The sequence below is a fragment of the Vicugna pacos genome, chromosome 33 (genome assembly GCF_048564905.1).
Source record: "Vicugna pacos chromosome 33, VicPac4, whole genome shotgun sequence".
Taxonomy (NCBI): domain Eukaryota; kingdom Metazoa; phylum Chordata; class Mammalia; order Artiodactyla; family Camelidae; genus Vicugna; species Vicugna pacos.
Genome location: NC_133019.1, coordinates 6,831,923 through 6,850,646, shown reverse-complemented (window position 1 = coordinate 6,850,646; position 18,724 = coordinate 6,831,923). Strand labels below are relative to the sequence as shown.

At 43.9% G+C, this 18,724-nt stretch overlaps 2 protein-coding genes across 4 annotated transcripts in view; one reads left to right on the top strand and one right to left on the bottom strand.

Moving 5' to 3' along the window:
• Positions 1-272: 272 nt before the first annotated feature.
• TMEM218 (transmembrane protein 218) lies at positions 273-18,554 on the bottom strand. Of its 2 annotated transcripts, none has more exons than XM_006209844.4 (4): positions 18,421-18,554; positions 8,803-8,987; positions 7,862-7,964; positions 273-4,625 (listed from the first exon to the last, which is right to left on the bottom strand). In XM_006209844.4, exons 2-4 carry the CDS (start codon positions 8,910-8,912, stop codon positions 4,491-4,493), a joined length of 348 nt encoding a protein of 115 aa, XP_006209906.1. In that variant the 5' UTR covers positions 8,913-8,987; positions 18,421-18,554; the 3' UTR covers positions 273-4,490. The 2 variants fall into 2 exon arrangements, with proteins under 2 accessions (XP_006209906.1, XP_072809952.1); XM_072953851.1 differs by lacking the exon at positions 18,421-18,554 and adding an exon at positions 11,306-11,446.
• Positions 18,555-18,656: 102 nt separating this feature from the next.
• The window catches only part of PKNOX2 (PBX/knotted 1 homeobox 2), a 280,687-nt gene continuing 280,619 nt past the window's right edge, over positions 18,657-18,724 (top strand). The window contains exon 1 of one of the 2 annotated variants that reach the window (XM_072953787.1): positions 18,657-18,721. The gene's annotated coding sequence lies outside the window, so the exon portion shown is untranslated. The remainder of the gene's footprint in view (positions 18,722-18,724) is intronic. The other variant, XM_072953784.1, reaches the window with a different exon arrangement.

Sequence of the window (18,724 nt, the reverse complement as noted above, 5' to 3'; positions counted from 1 at the left end):
GAATCACACCCCCTCCTCCAGGGAGGTCCATAATCCTAATTCCCAGGACCGGTGAATGTTGTCTTACATGGCAAATGAGACTCTGCAGATGTGGTTAAGGACCATGCTATGGGAAGACTATGTGGGATGTCAGGGTGGGCCCAGTGGAGTCACACGGCTCCTTATAAATCAAAGAGGGAGGCTGCAGAGTCAGGTGTCGGGTTAGAAGATGCTGGCTTTGAAGAGAGAGGAAAGGCCACGGCTGGAAAAGGCAAGGGAACAGGATTCTCCCCTCGAACCTCCAAAACCTTTATTTTAGCCTCGTGAAACCCATTTCAGATTTCCAACCTCCAGAACTGTAAGATGATACACTTGTATTGTTGTGAACTACTCGGTTTGTGATTTGTTACAGCAGTGACAGGAAACTATTACATGTCCCCAGTGTAAAACGGGGGCAATATCAATTTGAAGACAGCAAAACTGAAGAAATTCTCAAAGATTTTTTTTTAAGTGGAAGGATGGCCATGGAGCACCTAGGTACCGCATAGCTGCCACGTATGTAAGTACCCCGAGAGCTCTCTGCAGGCAGGATCAGGGCTAATGCACACCTTCTACAGTGTCCAGAGCATGTGAGCAAGACCAGAAAATGAGCTTTCTCATTCTGTCTGTGGTTCTGGGCCCGATTTTGATCCCTGCTGTCATTTCTTAGGTCCCAGGAACCTGAGACAGGAGGGTGTGTGTCGGGGTGCAAGTGCAGGGACTTGGAAACATTTTTTTTTCCTTGAGTAAACAGCAACCACCGGGATCTGCTAGAGACAGAGATCAAGAAACATATGCACATTTTTGGCTTGTGGCCTTGACTCTTCCACTGGCACTTCTGAAAACCAACCCAAGTATCAAACTTTCTGGGTAGACAGAAAACAGTGCTGAAGAGAGAGATTGCTGTGTAAGTCCTTGGTCACTCGATCCACAAGCTGCCCCATGGGTGAGTATCTCTAGGTGAGGGGGATGCCAAAGTCTAAGAGCACAGAGACCTGCCAAAGCCAGAGGTGAACGGTGATGCTGTCCCTGAGGCCCCACGTGACGTTAAACTTGGCCCTGATTCCTGGCCAATCCCTAAGATTCTGGATTTTCCACTAGACTCAGCTGCTTCTCTTCAGTATTACCTTGGTCCCTCCTTTCCCTGTGTTTTCATCTTATGAAGCAACAGAGTATCTAGCAGTTAAGAGCTTAGACTGTCCGACCTCAGGTCCCGACTCCTATTTAATCCCTCGCTGAGTGACCTCAAGCAAACCACCTCGCCCCTCTGTGCCTGTGCCCCGTCCGTGAAGTGGGGGTGCTGAGTGCTTATTGCACAGGGTTGCCATGAGGATTACGCAAGTTAATACCTAGAAAAATGTCTAGCTTGTTTGCTAAATATAATAAAAGTTGTGATTTCAGCATGGGAAGAAAAGAATATTCCCAACTACTGAGACAGAGAGTAAAGGTTAAACTTGGTGGACTACAACATCCCTTCCAGGCCCGAGTTTTTATGCTCCTGTGAGGATCGTCAACCCTTCTCCAGATTCATTTCCATGCAGTTTCAATTCCCATGGCTGGAAACTTGCTCCTATGTAATAAGAGCCAAATACTTAAAGGTTTAAGCCAGGAAGTTATGATAAAATGTTTGTTACTTGTACTAGAAATGTCAATTCGGAATTCTTTAATGAAATGTTCACCATTTTTGGATATGCATCAGGGGAATGGTGAGTAAAGTGAAGAAATAGCATTAACCAATGTAAAAAATAAGCAGTTGTCAGGAAAGTCAAAACCGATCTTTAAACTATCTGAGAAAGGAGACGTCAGGAATCCCGCCCGATGTCAAGCTGGAGCCCCACCACCAACTGCGCCACTTTAAAAATCTCCGCCTGTTTCTCATCTGAAATAACTGTAGCAGGTTTCTTTACACATGAATAAAAATAAAAGGAAAACAAAAATGCTTCACCTGCAGCAGCAATGAGACAGAGGTGATAGAAAAGTTTCTGCCTTAGAGAACAGAACAAGAAATTGATTAGTTTATGTTGACCATAAAAACATTTCAGATGGACCTAGAGATGATCATATTAGGTGAAGTAAGTCAGACAGAGAAAGACATATATCATATGATATCACTTATATGTGGAATCTAAAAAAAGATACAAATTTTATTTACAAACCATAAATAGACTCACGGACATAGAAAATAAACTATGGTTACCAAAGGGGAAGAAGAGGAGAGAGAGATAAGATAGGAGTTTGGGATTAACAGGTATACATTACTATATACAAAATAGATAAACAAAAGAACCTACTGTACAGCACAGGGAACTATATTCAATTTCTTGCAATAAGCTATAATGGAAAAGAATCTGAAGAAAATATAATTGTATGTATATGTATAGCTGAATCGCTTTGCTGGACACCTGAAACTAACACTGTAAATCAACTGCAGTTCAATAAAAATATAAAAAATTCTTAAAGAATTAAAATACTGTTAAATGATTTGGATGCCCTTCTCCCAGGGTGGGAGTGAAGAAGACAGCCTAGATTCCTCAGAGTCTCATCCTTGGGCTGATTTACTGCAGCAGAACCATGCTTTACCCCCAGGAGGCACACAGTGGATGCTGAGTGAATGGTGACACCTGCTCTGTGCAGTGTGGATGAATGGCTGAGCACTCCCTGATAACTGAGCATCTTACAGTAAGTTTGATTAATTTTTAGATGAAATATCAGATCCCGTGCATCAGCAAAAAATGTTAGCTTTACTTCTATTTTATAAGCGAGAAACACAAGGAACTCAAAAAATTAACCTAGTGTGTTTTGGTGGCTTGAGACTTCTAAAGCGTAACACACAGCGCCACCTAGTGGATCAGACGAACATCTCCATTGTGGGGATAGGGTGGCCTCCTGCTAATTTAGTTTTTGTCAGGACACAGTTTTAAGAGGCTATGAAATAACCTGTTTTCTTATATAAAAACCCTGATTCACCCTCCCTCCCCCACTTCCCAACAGTGGGATCATCACAGTCTGTCATGGGATCCCCTCTGGGTTGCACAACCTGCTCCAAGACCATTGCTCAAAGAACCATGAATGAGGTGGTTCGTGTTTAAGGGATGCCCTCTAAGCCTCGCCCCCAGGAAGGCCGTGAAAACAAGGGGGGCCATATTCGGCACTGGTTATCGGGGCGCCCCATGTAGAACTCAGTGAAATTCATGTTGGGCCTCCCAGCATTCTACTTCTTATCCCAACCCTGTGGGGACTTCGAGTATGAAGGCAGAAAGTAACCTAGCATCCGTTTCACCTCTGCTGGTAGTTATGGGGCCAACAGAAGGCAGGTCGGGCTAAACTACCCTTTGTATGAAATGCATTACTGTTCTTAACACACAAGTCTGTCATTTACATTGGTGACAAAAATTTAAAAAAAATAGACTAGTGTACTACTGGCACATAGCATGTCCTCAATCAAAGTCCTTTTTCCAATTTTTTTTCTGGCTTTTCATTTTAAGCCAGAAGATCCTTCTTTAAACAGCTCTCGGGAGCCGGGATGAGACTTCCAAAGTGGAACCAGCCCAGAGCCACTCCGTGTAATGACACATTTCACTTCAGCTAGGGGCTTAGGTGTAAAGTATAAGGTATATCTGATCCTAGGAACAGACATTCCTCACCAGCTTTGGAGAAAGAGCTACAAAGATGAAAGAGAAGACAGTTACCCCAAATGGGCTCTTATAGTAACTAAATAAGGCAACAAAGGCTACTGAATCCTGGAAGAAAAAGAATCCAGAGAGACAGAGCAGCAAGACAAACCACCGACATCTCCATATCCTGCCTCTAATCCCCGAGTAAACCCCAAACATAGAAACAGTAGATTCAGAAAGCTGTGGCCAGGAGTTTGGGGTGGAAGTCAGTCTTCTGGCTGCTGCTGACTTTCTTGGGAGCAGAAGGAAGGGACACCATTACCCTTGTAGAGCCCTGAGTCGTGATATGCAGAGTGGTCCTAACCGACACTTGAACATTTCCGGGTCATCACGTGAAAATTACCTTTCGAACTTTGGTGCCTATCCCTTTCAAATGATCTTGACCTTGTAACTAAGAATTTTACATGTTATCAAAAAGGACCAGGTTTTTCCATCTACTGGACAGCAGAAGCCAAAGTGCTCCTTTCCCCCAAATTCACTTACTGATGTCTTGATTGAAAATCTGCTCTAAGCAAATCACTGTTGCTGTTTCCCTTTCAAAAGAGATTGAAAACCTGAGGTACCGGGGCTAAGAAGACAGCAATATCCCTCCTGAACTGGTGCGACTCTCTCCCCAGGGGCAACTTTGCAATCGTTTCTGCAAGCCAGGACTCACAGGGTTTGTCTTAGTGATGGATGGATGTTCCTCTGATCTTAAGGTATGAAGGCTGTCAAAACAAGGCTCTGAACAGTGTCTTTCTGCTCATCAGTGACATCAAAGTGAGGGAGAGGACAGGGTCTGGTTTTCCTGAAGGGTGCTCAGTAGGACCGCAGTGGTTTGGCATAGATTGGTTCCAGGATGTGATGGATTAGCACCAAGAAGAGGCTTCCAAGGAAGACAACAGTGAGGAAAGCCAGCAGGACATAGCGGCCGATGAAAAAGGCATCCACAATCTGGAGAAAGAAACATCAAAAATGAAACTACTATTATTTCCACATCCTGGCCGTGCTCATCTGAAATCTCTGATGAATGGGCTCAGAGACTGTCCACGTTTGTAACTTCCAGCAACAACCTGCCGAATCTACTCTGTAAATGGCTAAGAAAGAACCAGCCTTTTTCTCTACGCCCTGAGCTGGAAATACAAGCTAAAGAAAGGCTGAGTGAAGTACAGGAGACAAATGGCTCAACGTGGGCAGTTCATAAGCACTCTGGAGACCCTGGATGAGGTCTGCCATGTTCTGGGGTCAGTCATCTGCAGGCGTGAACAAGAAGCTTGCTCGCTTGGTCTTAGGAAGGATCACCTTGTTGCTGTTAACTTTCCATTCTGGAAAATTTTAAATACATATAAAAATAGAGCTGTATAATAAACCCCACATACCCAAGATTCAAACTCCTAAATCATCAACCCACTGCCAATCAGGAGGGGTCATTTTCAAAATAAAAAAAGTGACTTTAAAATTTTCATCAGAAGAGTTCTGAACTCTAAGGTTCATAACCCCGAATTCCAGGCCATTTACCTGAGACACTGAATCACTAAGAGGATAAGTAACTTGCCCCAAATCATATAGCTGGTTGCCTGGCAACCAGTCATTCTTGAGGCCCCCAAACAGTTGGTCTTTGCTGACAAATACTTACAACTGGTATTGGCTCTACCCACTTGTCCACTGTTCACTGCCAGAGCTCTCTTTTCCTCGGATCCAAATGGCAGCAGGAAAAAGCATTTTAATCTACAGACTTAATGGAGCAGCAAAAAGCAGGTGACTGGGAACATTGCAAGTCCAGAAGCTTTCAGAACCCAGCTCCTAAAGGGAACCCAAAGTACCTGAAAGGCGATTGTGGTCACAGAATCTGGCTTTAAAATGCCCACATCCACATCTCCAGAAACTGTGAATGTGTTAAATTACATGACAGAAGGGAATTAAGGTTGTAGGTGGAATGAAAGTTGCTCATCAACTGACCTTAAAGTAGGGGGACTGGCCTGGTGTGTCCACCCAGGTGGCCCAGTGTCATCACAAGTGTCCTTACACGTGATAAGAGGGAGGCAGGGGGGAGGGTCAGAGGCAGGGCTGTGAGGATGGAGGCGGTGTTGAGAGACTACTCTGCTGGCTCTGAAGACAGAGCAAAGGGGCCATGGGCCAAGGGTGGCCTCTAGCAGCAGGAAAGGGTGGGGACACAGACTCTTCCCCAGAACCTCCAGAAAGGAAGACAGCCCTGCCAACTCCTTGATTTTGGTCCAGTGAGGCTGATTTTGGACTTCTTCCCTACAGAACTGGAAGACAGTGCATTTGTGTTGCAAGTCACTAAGTTTGTGGTAATTTGTTACAGCAGTGGTGGATCCACCTTGTCAAGTCCAAGCTCTGCTGTGATAACTGAGCCTCAGATTTGCCAAGAAGCAAAGGGCTACTCCGGAGGTTACCCCAACAGCCAACTTACAACAAAGGTCAATGTGATAAGACAGCTTTGACATGACTTTGACCTTGGCTCCAGCACTGAACAAGTTTCTCGTGGGCTCCATGTTTGCTCATTCAACAAGGTTCCCTTTTTAATTAGCCAATTAGCAGGCCTTGGGTGCGGCAGGCCCAGGCCATGTATTATTGATACTATGTTGAGCCAGGCGGCTGCAGGGGCTGGTGCTCAAAATCTGAAAATGAGAACGCCAGTCCTGCTGGCTGTGCTGACGAATGGATTTTGCTCAAAACCCATTCTGCTCTCCTGAGTCTGAAACTCCTGCAATAGAGGACACAGGGATGGATTTCCAAACAGCGCTTGCTCTGCGCCCTTCTCCCAGCATTCACATCTGCAGGGATCCGGAAATGCACGGCCTTCACTGCTCTTCCCCTGTAAGATCGGGAGACCAGGGTGGGAGTCTTCACCCTAGATCTCACACACGGTCCTGAGATGGTCAGGGTGGTTTTCAGCTGCTGACCAAAAACCCTGGCACGTATGAAAAAAATTCCTTATCTTTGTGTGGTAAGAATTTCCCGTGGAATTTTCAGAACGAATTTCCTCCCTCTTGCCATGATTAGTCCTAGATAGAATTGGAAATGTGTGCTGATTTTAGTTCAGAAGTTATATAATTTTGTGTACTGCTGTCTAAATAGGCACCTATGAACTCTGTGATGCTCCCTAGGATTCTGTTGAGTCCCCAACAATGAAGGTTTTGAAGACAGACCTCAGCCTGAATCCTTGCTCTGCCTCTTCCTATATGGTCTGACCTTGGCAAGTTACCTTAATCTCTTCTGGCCTTGGTGGCCTTACCTATAAAATGGGGATACTGATAGTACCTATTTCATGCCACTTAGGGTTGTCCTGAGGTTTAAATGAGACCATGTGAATAACGTGCTTAGCACAGGACCTGGCACACAGGGATGCCTTAAAAGATGTTAGCTACTGCCATCATCACAACTTAAAAAATTAAAATGGAGGAAAGAAGCTGCTAGAAGAAGTAATGGGACACAGGAAGTCAAGACCATTATCACGATCATAGGGGTCCGAGACCAGATGTGCATGGCAAAGCCAGAGCCCCACTCAGGAATGAACCAGACTAGCGGGTGGTCTATGAGAGAGACAAGAAAAATCCATTCAGACAGGTAGGTGCTGGGAAATGTGGTTCTGGAAATGAGGACCAAAGGAACTTCCCCAAAGTCTATTAGTATTAAATGCAACTATCTCTACAACTTCTGCTTCCCGCCCCACCTGCTCGCTCTTCCCTATGGAAAATACTCCCTCCACTTTACAAGTGGAAAAGTCAAACACGTGGGGCTGGAAAAGCCTGTCATTTGGCATCTGAGGGCCCTGCGTACGCGTGGGTGGGGATCAGTTTCTGTGCTGAGGCCTCGGAGGCAGGACTCTCACTCAGGACAGGCTCTTTCCCGGCCCCAGAGGCGGCGTGGCTTCTGGACACACTGCTCTTTCCACTTGATGCAAAGCGGAGATGAGACCAAATCAGGCAGAGTTGTGGGCAGTGCTGCACGTGAGCATCAGAAGCAGGTGCTCTTCCTGGGGGCGGGGGGGGGGTCCTTAAAACTCCCTCTGAGCTTCCCCCCACCCCTTCAGGTGTCAACTTTCCAATTGTTCTAACACATCTCCGCCCACCTGGCATCAGGGACCGTGGTGGGCAGGACGCAGGTCTAGTCCAATAGAAAGAAGAATTACAACTAAGGAGGCAAAACAAATCTTACGGTTTTACCTTCATCTCAGCCTTGGGGGCTGGGAATTCGCTGGCTCGGGGTAAGAGCAACAGGACAGCGGTGACAATCAGAGCCCCGAGGAACACGAAAATGACAGAGAACCTGGGGTCGAAAGAGGGTTAAAAGCACTGTTTAGTTTCCTCTCTAATCAGTCAGGCCAGGACTGGCCCTGCCCTGGGATCAATATTCTCTTCCAGTCCCTTGACGGTGCTTCCTGCACTGTCCACGTGGCCAAGGGAATTGAGAAATGTTTCCCCTTCATCCCAACGCCCTTCCTCCCAGACAGGTACCAGAGGGATGCGCTCCTGTTCACCCCTGGTAGTTCCAAATTCCTAAGAATGGGAATTGGGAGTTTTCATTTTTGCCTCTGCATGGTCATAATCAGGAAAAACGGAAGCAGCCTTCCCCCACCCCCACTGCGGGGCCTTGAACCAGAATACTTAAGTAAAGTATGTAACTTGCTGTTTTGCACCCGCATTATCCAGCCAGACCGTGTGACTCTGTAGTGTTCTCAGAGTCAGTGTGTGGCACCTAACAGGGTGCCCGCCCAAGTCTCCCAGAGCCTCCTCAGCCTCCCCGGGCCCAGGTCTAGAGCCCTGGGGACTGGTCCAAGCACCTGCCATAAATCTGAACAATCAAGAAACACACACACGCACAACCCCGAGACGCTCATTAGGCAGCGAAAACAGATCCTCCTTTCATCTCTTGTGTCTCCATCTCTGCACTGAGAGCTGACAGATACCACCTCCCTCTCCTCCCACCTCTGCTTCCGAGCACAAATAGCACAGCGAGTGCTTATGATAAGAGGTTAAAATGCAACTCATTCCAACTGCCAGTAATTACAACAATGAGCTTCTGAATCCTCAATGCTTCACGAGCGTCAGCGATTTCGCTTCTAATTGCTTTTACCTGGGACTCCCAGCTGGCGAGAAGGCCTTACCTAGCTACCCCGGAGGCTCTGGACAACAGCACACACAGCAGCAGCACCGACACCCAGAGCAGGGCGAGGAGGAACACGCCGGCCCCCACGCCCAGCACGGTGCCGGCCATGCGTGGAGACAGGCAGGTGACCGGTGTGATGAGCTGTCCCGGGTACCGTCCGACTTCGGCACGCTCCTGGGTCTCCTAAGGGCATTCAGACAAACATAGAAAGTCCTGATCGATTCTGGGGGATTTTTGATGATTGGAGGATTCATCAGTACTGGTCTTTGGGAAAGCTGAGTCCCTTAATCGGAATCAGAAATTTAGAGCCCACACCTTTCTCCTTGGTGAGGACTGAGCAGTGGCTTTCTGCTCCGTGTGGGTCAGTTCAGGTTTGGCATCTGAGTTCTGGTTTGTCTTCCCACAACCCAGAAGTTGGACTTTCCAAGGGCTGTAAGAGGCGTCGGGACCCAAGAGTCCCAGGGGCCTCTCAGATTAAGTCTGTGGTGTGAGCTGTGACTCACTGGACAGTCACGAGACAGAAATGGCCCACTCTTTTGTTGATTTTTTATTCTTAAAAGGAGGCAAACTCCTCAGTCCCTGGAGAAGAAAAGCCATCCCTATTTTTGAACATTCACTTGTGCTGAGTACCTTACAAATACATCTCATTCAGTCATGGCCCTGAGCTTCTGAGGTAGGTATGATCATATCCAGGTTACAGAAGAGGTAACTGAGGGATCATGTGATGGGATAGTATTAACGTCTGCTAATTGGATTTAGTTCCACCCAGGTGATCCGTTGTGATCTCAAGATCCTTAACTTAATTATATCTACAAAGACCCTTTTCCCAAATAAGGTCACATTCACAGGTTCCAGGGGTTAGGATGTGGACATGTCCTTTTTGGGGCCACTATTCCACCCACTCCAGGGTAACATCACACCACAGTATCTCTCCTGATTTTCCCTATATGCATCAGAGGCGAGTCTTGAGCCTTCAGCCGAACAAATTCCTCCTCAAGCTGATGGTTTTCTTTACCCTGATGGCTTAAATACCAAAAATTTATTATCCATAAGAAGTCCTGCTATAAAAATATTGGAAAGTAAGTCCTAAGCATAAACCACTAAAAAACCAACAAAAAAATAACATTTTTTTCAGTCACCACTGACTTTGTGCCTACCGAGCAGAGCTTTGTGCTACAAGCTGGGAGCACAGAGGTAAATGAGACATTTCTTCCAACAGAGGCTTAAGACTTATTGGAGAACACTGTCATGTGGACCACTCTCCATTCTTTTTCAAAATCTTTTTGATTTGTTTTTTATTGAAGTATAGACAGTTTACAATGTTGTGTCAACTTCTGGTGCACAGCATAAAGTTTCAGTCATACATGAACATACATATATTTGTTTTCATATTCTTTGTCATTATAGGTTACTACAAGATATTGATGTAGTTCCCTGTGCTGTACAGTAGAAACTTGTTATAGTAGTTAGTATCTGCAAATCTCGAACAAATCTCTATTCTGATAAGTAAAAAAACCAAAGTGTGATGGGAGTTGAGATGTGAGAAAGGCTTTATAAAGGAGGTGGCTTTGCATGGGCCCATTAGGGAAAGAAAAGGTGAGGCCAAAGGACAGAGTAAGGGGGGAGGGGGCGGGGCAGACAGGGGATGGCAGCGGATGGGCGCCCCCCCCCCACCCCCAACCACCTCTGGCCCATTCTCTCCTCCTTAGAGCACGCTGGTGTTGTCAGTAACTCAACACACCAAGGGTTCTCCCACCTCCAGGTCCTTGTACCTGCTGTTCCCACTGCCTGGAATTAAACCCTGCCCCCAGACAAGCCATCTACTATCTGCAGGGCTGGCTTCTCCTCATCCTTCTGATCCAGCTTTAGATGTAGCCTCTCAGATGCCATCTCTGACTGTCCTGGCTAAAGGAACCTGTATTCACTCTATTTCCTTCAGAGCTCATGTCACAAACTTTGGTTTACATTTTGGTGGTGTTCACAGGTTTACTTTGTCTCTCCAGCTAGAATGGTAAACTCCAAGAGGGCAGAGACCTCTGTCTTGCTCACTGCAGATCTCCCCAGTTATTTCCACAGAGATTATCAGCAATAAATATTTGTTGGATGAATAAATGAAGCAGTGCTGGCAAGTCCACAGAAGTCAAGTGAAGGAGTGACAGGATCGTATCTAATTTTAGAAACAGAGGAATGTCAATTCTGGTCAATACACTGGACAGCTGACCGGGGAAGGACCTCACACGACAGCAAACATGTAGAAATGCTTACTCAAATAGAACAAAACGAATTTAATACACAGGGGAGCTTGAAAGCAATGAACAGACACCTTTAATGCTATAAACAAAAATGCCACTCAAAGCCTGCACAGTGAGCAGCAGCAGAGTCCTGGAAGCAGGTACAAACCTCAGGAGTGGTCCTCTCCTGGACAGATGAGGGCTCAGACCCAAGGCACAGAGATCCTGACCTGAGAACAAGGCATGGCAACAGGTTCTGAGACAGCTCACCTGTCTTTGAAATGCGGACTAAAACATCTGCTGCTGACTCGGGTGGAGAAGAGAATAACCCAGGAGAAATCTGCATCCCCTGCAGGAGAGGGGTTCAAGTCACACTGTCGATGTGGCATGGGAATCCCAAGTAGTAACGTTAACATGAACCTAGACGAAAAGCGAGAAGCCCGTCGGATTCCGGTGGAAACAAACAGAACCCTCTCTGTAGGGAGGTCAGTGTGCAAGGCTCCCACTAGAGTGAGTATAAAATAACAAAGTCTTCAGACGAAGGCTGGGATGGAGCTCACCTCTCATGGACATACTTCACTAAGAAGGAAAACGAACCAAGAAAGAAGTGGTATGTAAGGAGGGATGGTGAGAAAAATACTGGGAAATACTGACAGTAAGACTTCCGTAATGATAGTGACTAATTTTTTGACGAGTTAAAAACAAGGGAGAACTAAAATATCTGTCAACAGTTAAGTGGAAGATGAGGAAGGACAGCTCAAACTTAATTTTGCTCTGAGGAAGTGAGAGTTATTACTATTATTTTGCTCTGAGGAGGTAAGCGTTAATGATTACCCATAGGTTTTCTTAGGCTAAATATGCAAGTTAAAAAACACATAGGTGAACACCAATTAACAGAAATAGGATGAATACCTTCCATTCTAGGAAAGTGAAAAAAATAAAGGAAGAAAGCAGAAGTCAGGAGTGGAAAGAAACAAAGGAAAATACAAAATAAGATTGTAAAGATAAACCCAAATACAGCAGTAATCATAGTGAATGCAGGCAGTCTACACTTGAGTCTTAGAAGAGATTCTCATATTAGATCTTTTTAGAAATAGCTCTTTACAAAAGCCGCACAGAAAGCAAAATGAGAGAGAGGCTGAAAAGAAAGAAATTGAAAAAGACATACAATGCAAACACTAACAAAACAGAAAGAAGGGGAAGAGAGGAAAGGGGAAGTTGTTCAATGAACACAGAGCTTCAGTTTTGCAAGATGAAAGTTTCCTAGAGATCTGTTGCACAATCATGTGAATATACTTAACACTACTGAACTGAACACTTAAAAATGGTTAAGATAGTAAATTTTACATATGTGGGGTTTTTTTTAACCACAATTAAAAAAAAACAAGCAAAGCAAAACAAAATAAAATATAGTTTGATGAAGCAATGTTAGTATCAAGCAAAACAGAATGTAAAGCTTTTAAATATATTAATAATGACAGTCACAAAAGGAATAATTTAACAAAAAGCTACAACTCACAACAAATAAGCCTAAAACAAAGCCTCGAAATACGTAAAGCCAAAATCGATAGCCTCTCTGCAGTAAGTGGAAAACCTCATAAATTTAGTGGGAGATTTTTTAATATACCTTTCTCAGAAACTGATCAATCAAGTACCTAAGAATAAACACTTGACAAAGAGGCTATAAAAACGGCCAATGAATATCCGAAGAGGTGCTCAGCTTCATTAGTGATCACAAAACTGCAAGTGAAAAACCAAAATGCAGTACCTCTAGACACCTACCAGCATGGCTACAATGAAAATGACAGGCAATATCAGGTGTTGACACAGACGAGGGGTAACTGAAACCTCAGACACTGCTGCTGGGAGTGTAAGTGGTCACTACTGCTTTGGAGACTATTTGGCAAAGCTGCATAAACCTGATTACACACAAACCCTAGACCCAGGTCTTGTTTTCCTGGGTGTGTTCCCAACAGACACGTACACATAAGCTCTTTTAGTAACTTGTAGTTCATTGCAGCCCTATTGCAAACAGTGAAAAACTGAAACAACCTAAATATCCATCAATCGAATAGAGAAAGTGGGGTATTAGACATAAAATCTATTCATTCATACAATAATATAAAGCAGCAAAAATGAACTACAACCGTGCCCAGCAACATGGATGAGTTTCACAAATACAGAGTGTAAAAAGCTAGACACAAGAGTTCATACTGTATATATAATTCGATGTACATGATGCTCAAAAAAAGGTCAAACTAATTTTGGGGTTAAAACTCAGGAGTGTAGTTACCTTGTAGAAAGTAGTGACTGGTGGGGGCATGAAGGGGGTTCTGGGGTGCTTGTGAAATTTTGTTTCTTCATCTGGATGTTGGTTACATGACTTTGTTAATTTTTAAAAATTTTATCTAGCTGTATACTGCTGATTTGTATACTTTCCTGTATACAAATCTTTTTTTTTCTCAAAATGTTTACTTCAAAGGAAGTCTGAAGAGACATATCAGCCAGACATAATATATGGGCTTTGGGTCCTAATTCAAACAAATCAACTATCAAAAACCTTCTATGAGATGACTGGGGAAATCTGAGCAGTACTGGTTATTTGATGATATAAGGGAACTGCTGTTTACTTTTTAAGTGAAAAATATAATTTTTAAAAAAAATGTGACGGTCTTGTGTTTATCCTGCTAAAAGATTATTTTTGTTATACAGATAGACACAAACACACACAAACAACACAGATAACAAAAAACGATGTCTCGGAACTTCATAATTATCTGGGGCAGAGAAGAAGGGGGCTAATGTGAAACAAGACTGGTCATGAGTTAATTGCTGAAGCTGGATGGTGAGCACATGGGTGTTTGCTGTACTATTTTCTATACTTTTGAATATATTTAAAACTTTTGTGATAAAAAGATGTGTGTATGAATATGCATACATGTATAAGGAGGAATAAGTCCAACAAAAGGTGTGAAGATTTTTATAGCAAAAGTTATAAAACTGTATTTGAAGATATATATTTTTGAAAGGCCTGAAGAAATGATCTATGTTCCTGGATGGATGGGATGGCTCAATAGTGAAACATCTCAATTTTCCTTAATCTAGCAGTTCAATGCAACTCTAAGCAAAATCTAAAATTAATTTTTTGTGGAACCTGAAAATGGATCCTAAATTCGCATGGGAGAGCAAGCGCCCAAGAATAATGAAAACAAATTCTGAGAACTGGGATGGAAACTTGCCTTTCATGTTACCAACTGCCACAAGACACATTATAAAATGAAGGTAATTAAAACAGTGTGATGGTGGCATAAAGATGCATGGACCAGTGGAATAAAATTGAGAACCCAGAAAAACAGATCCGTGCATTGATGAGAAAACTTTGCACAGGACAGAGCTGACTTTATGATTCATGGGTAAAGGGTTTCGCAGATAATGCTGGGACAAACGGTGATCCAATCAGAAAATAATAAAACTAGACCTTCTCCTTTTTATCATACATAGAAGCCAATTTTAAATGGAAAATGATTCATAATAAAACAACATATGTTTAAGTATACAAATGTTCGGGCTGACTACACCAGAATACGTAATGAAGTACAGCACTCAGATGCTTTCATCTAAACTTAGAATCACCCTGAACGCAAAAGCTACAAACGCAGGCTGGTGCAGGTGTGTTGTACCGAGACTCAAATACCACGAGCTGGGCTGCCTTCATTTCTCTGGTTTTCTAGGGCAATGAACAACACTTGTTAAAGTTCCAAGCCACAAATAAGTATGATTTTCCCTTGATTTACATTAGACTTGTCTTCCTGGAAATTTTACTATATTAAACTGTGCCAAAAAATACATTATGTTTATACGAAAAATGGAGTTAGGTTCTAGGCTCCTGTTATATGTAAGTATCCTGTGAGACGCTCAAAAGTTGTGCAGGATGAAGGACAGTTCTTCACTGTGGGGGGCTGTCCAGCCTATTGCAGGACATCTAGCACCCCCAGCCCTGCTTTGTAAACCCGGCAGCACCTCCAAAATCACAATAATAACCCAAGATGCCCTCATGAATTCCAAAGTGACCAAAGGGGCAGTAACATCCCCTTGAAGAACCACTGTCCTAGAGAAACTCTGGCAGAAAGAGACACGTACAAGGATGGTTCTAAGAATGAAACAGCTGAAAAAAACCTAAATGCCCATCAGTAAGGGAATGGGTATTATATACTTATAATGAACACTTAAAATGAACAAACCTGATCTAGCTGTATCTAGAATGTATCTCAAAAATAATACTGAGTCTAAAAGCAAGCTGCAGAATGGAGCCCACAGTAGTCTACTACTTGTATTTTTAAAATTAAAAAATATCTGAATAGTAATACGAGGTACACATAGATAGCAATGATATGAAAGCATGGGTGTGAATGATGCACAACAATTTCAGAAGAGTGTCTGTCTCTGGGGAGGTTGGAAGGAAGGGGAATGGGGCCAGGAAAGAGAACAACAAGATCTGAACTAAATCTGTGATGTTTTATTTCTTTACAAAAAAAAAAAAACAAAACTTAAGCAGATGTGCCAAAATGTTCATGTTTATTAACCTAGCTGGTAGGGTGTAGGTATTTGGTAAAACACTCAGTGTAATATTCACTATTTCTGAAATTTTTGAGATGATTCTTGAGTTTTAAAGAGGTCATTGGTGGCAGGGTGCATATGAATTGAGATCAGAGAAGAAAGATTGGTGACCAGTTAGGAGATGATTGCAATCCTCCAGATGAGAGAGGATGAGGGTCTGGGCTTCATCGTAGCTGTGGGAACGGAAAGGTGCTTAGGAGGATGGCATTAGAGAAGACGCAGGTTTCCTCTTTGGTTGGCTCAGCCAACAGTACTGCCCTTAACAAGATAACCAGTTGAGCTTAGTTGCTGCTAGATATCAGACAAATTACCTGTAAGACTTGGACTGACTCTACTACCTAGAATACAGGGCGAATGGTAGTTGAAGCTGGTATCATTAGAAACATTGTCCTTCAATCCTCCATAGAAACTTAAAAGTTCACGTGACACTGGGTTCCGTAGATGGTATGGCTTTAAAGTAATGAGATGAATACCCCTAAGCTCTTATAAGAATGAAGTTCATCACTTTATAACCAAACCATACATTTTCTTACCGAGTGTGGAAAGGAAGGGTTGGACACAGTATAGAGGGCTGTTGTGGGATGGAGTGAACATCTAATCACTTTATCTCGTGAATTCAGTGTTGGAATACTTGTGATTATTTACCTTATTGGAATAGCTAAATTACTGAGTATATTTTTATTTAAAAAAAAAAGAATGACAGTGTTTTTATTTAACACCCAGGGCATTTTCAAACCTTCTTTGAGAACTGATGGTCTAGCTAGCCTGGTTTCCAAAGTAAGTCCATTTATTTAATGTCTGTGGCATTTAAAGCAGGTAGACTGGATTCGGAAAAAAATAACCTGTCTAAATTTGAACACCCTGTTTAGCAGCTGACAATGAGAGGAACCACAGGGCCAAATTTCCCCTCTTTGTACTCATGCTGGAGGTCTTTTTTTGGAAAGAGTTTGTCCAAAACTTTTTGGAGGTATGTGTGGTGCATTCTGCATTCATTTAATGGTTGGTTCTACATACACTTTCACTGAGCGCTCAGAAAATGGGTACATTAAGGTACTGACCCCTGCACATGTAGCCTACTGGATTAAAAATACACTGCCCATCAGTCAATCACGTGTGAGAATACTACAAACCATTACCAGATGATTACTGTCCAGTACAAATGTGGATTCCATGGAGGGTAGTGTGGCCCCAGTGATACTGGTAGTGGGAGATGGATGTCTCACCCATCCCCTGATTTTTAGATTCAAGCCCTTGAAAGCAGCAGAAAACTGTGGGTTACAAAGTGTTAGTGAGGATGTGGAGAACAGGGAACCCTCATACACCGTTGGTGGGAATGTAAACTGGGGCAGCTACTATGGGAGAGTATGGAGATTCCTCAAGAAGTTAAGAATACAACTACCAGCTTACCCACTTCTGGGTATTTAGCCAAAGAATATGAAAACACTAATTTGAAAAGACACATGCAACCCTATGTTCATCGCAGCATTATTTACAATGTCCAAGATATGAAAACAACCTAAGTGCCCATGAACAGATGAACGGATAAAGAAGTTGCATATACATACACAATGGACTACTACTGAGCCATTAAAAAAAAGATGAAATCTTTCCATTTGCAACAACATGGATAGATCTTGAGGGTATTATGCTAAGTGAAGTAAGTCAGATGGAGAAAGACAAATACTGTGTGATTCCACTCATGTGGAATAAACAAACAAAAATGAACAAACCCAAACAAACAAAGAGGTAGATATGGAGAACAGGGTAGTGGTTATCAGAGGGGAAGGTGGGGAGGGGGCAAAACAGGTAAAGGGGATCCACCGTTTGGTGATGGATGGAAACTAAATTTTTGCTGGTGAGCACGCTGTAGGGCATAGAGAAGTGGACGTTCACTGTTGTACCCGTGAAACTTATATAATGTTATAAACCAATGTTACTGCATTAAAAAGTAAATCTTAAAGAAAGAAAGAAAAAACAAAACAGTGGGTTACAGGAGTGAACTGCCCTTCTGGAGGATTCCTTTTCATTTTCCTCTATAGCTGTTCCAAACCTTCAAAATTAATTGGGGAGCATCTTTCACACTTTTCCCCCCACTCTAAACACTTCATTATGGTTTGAATTTTAAATGGTAGGATAATGCCTCTTTGTAATGAAAGAAAATGCAAATCTGGGAAAAATCAACTGCTAAGCTACCAAAATGCCACCGATCTCTTAAAGCACTGATTGAAAAGAGGATCAATGGATCCAGATTCCATCGTCCTCCCATACTTTTTCCTGGGTGCTCTTTCGATTTGAAAGTGCAGCAATTGTCTGTCCGTCAACTCCACCACCCAGGGCTGCCAGGAGGCAGCACTTCACGCTCCACCGTTGAGTCTGAACCCGCCAGGAAGTGGGAATCCAGCTTCTTTTCCCTGCCCTGTTGCTGATTCAACCTGGGGCCCCCGGGTCTCATCTTCAGAATGTTCGCCCGGCTACCTCCCAGTAGCTGGGAAAGAGATTAAGGTTACGGGCCGCGGGGTATTTCGAATCAGTCACTGACACTTCGTTTTCTTAGGAGCATGAAAAATAAAACATCCCTTCCTTCTCTGCCCGCAAGTTGACCGACGGGCCTGCGGTCCAGCCTGAGAGGGCCCCGCACCGCCATTCGCCCACGCCTTTCTCCAACCTCCTCAGCCCCAGGCCCCACCATTCTCTCCTCTCAGCAGCCCCCTCTTTCCTCGCCTCCTCCCCCTACACCTGGCTTCCCCTCTCCCGGGTCCCCTACTCACACCTCTCAGTCCGGCCTGTTTCAGCCCACAGGGGCTTTAGTCTACTTAGAGCGAATCACAAGTGGGCTTTCATCAGGCGATTCCAGATTCGCTAATCAGCGCCGCTCTTTCAACGCCCAACTTCCCCTTCATTTGCTTACGGGCGCCGCGGCTCCAGGCAACGCAGAGCGTGGTAGGTGGACACGACGCCCTCCGTTACGACCCGATTGGTCGGTGCCGGTCGGTCCTCAAAGTCGATTGGATAGAGGCAGTCCAGGCTCCCCACGCTCTCCCCATCCGTTGTCAATCACACCAGCCTCAGGTA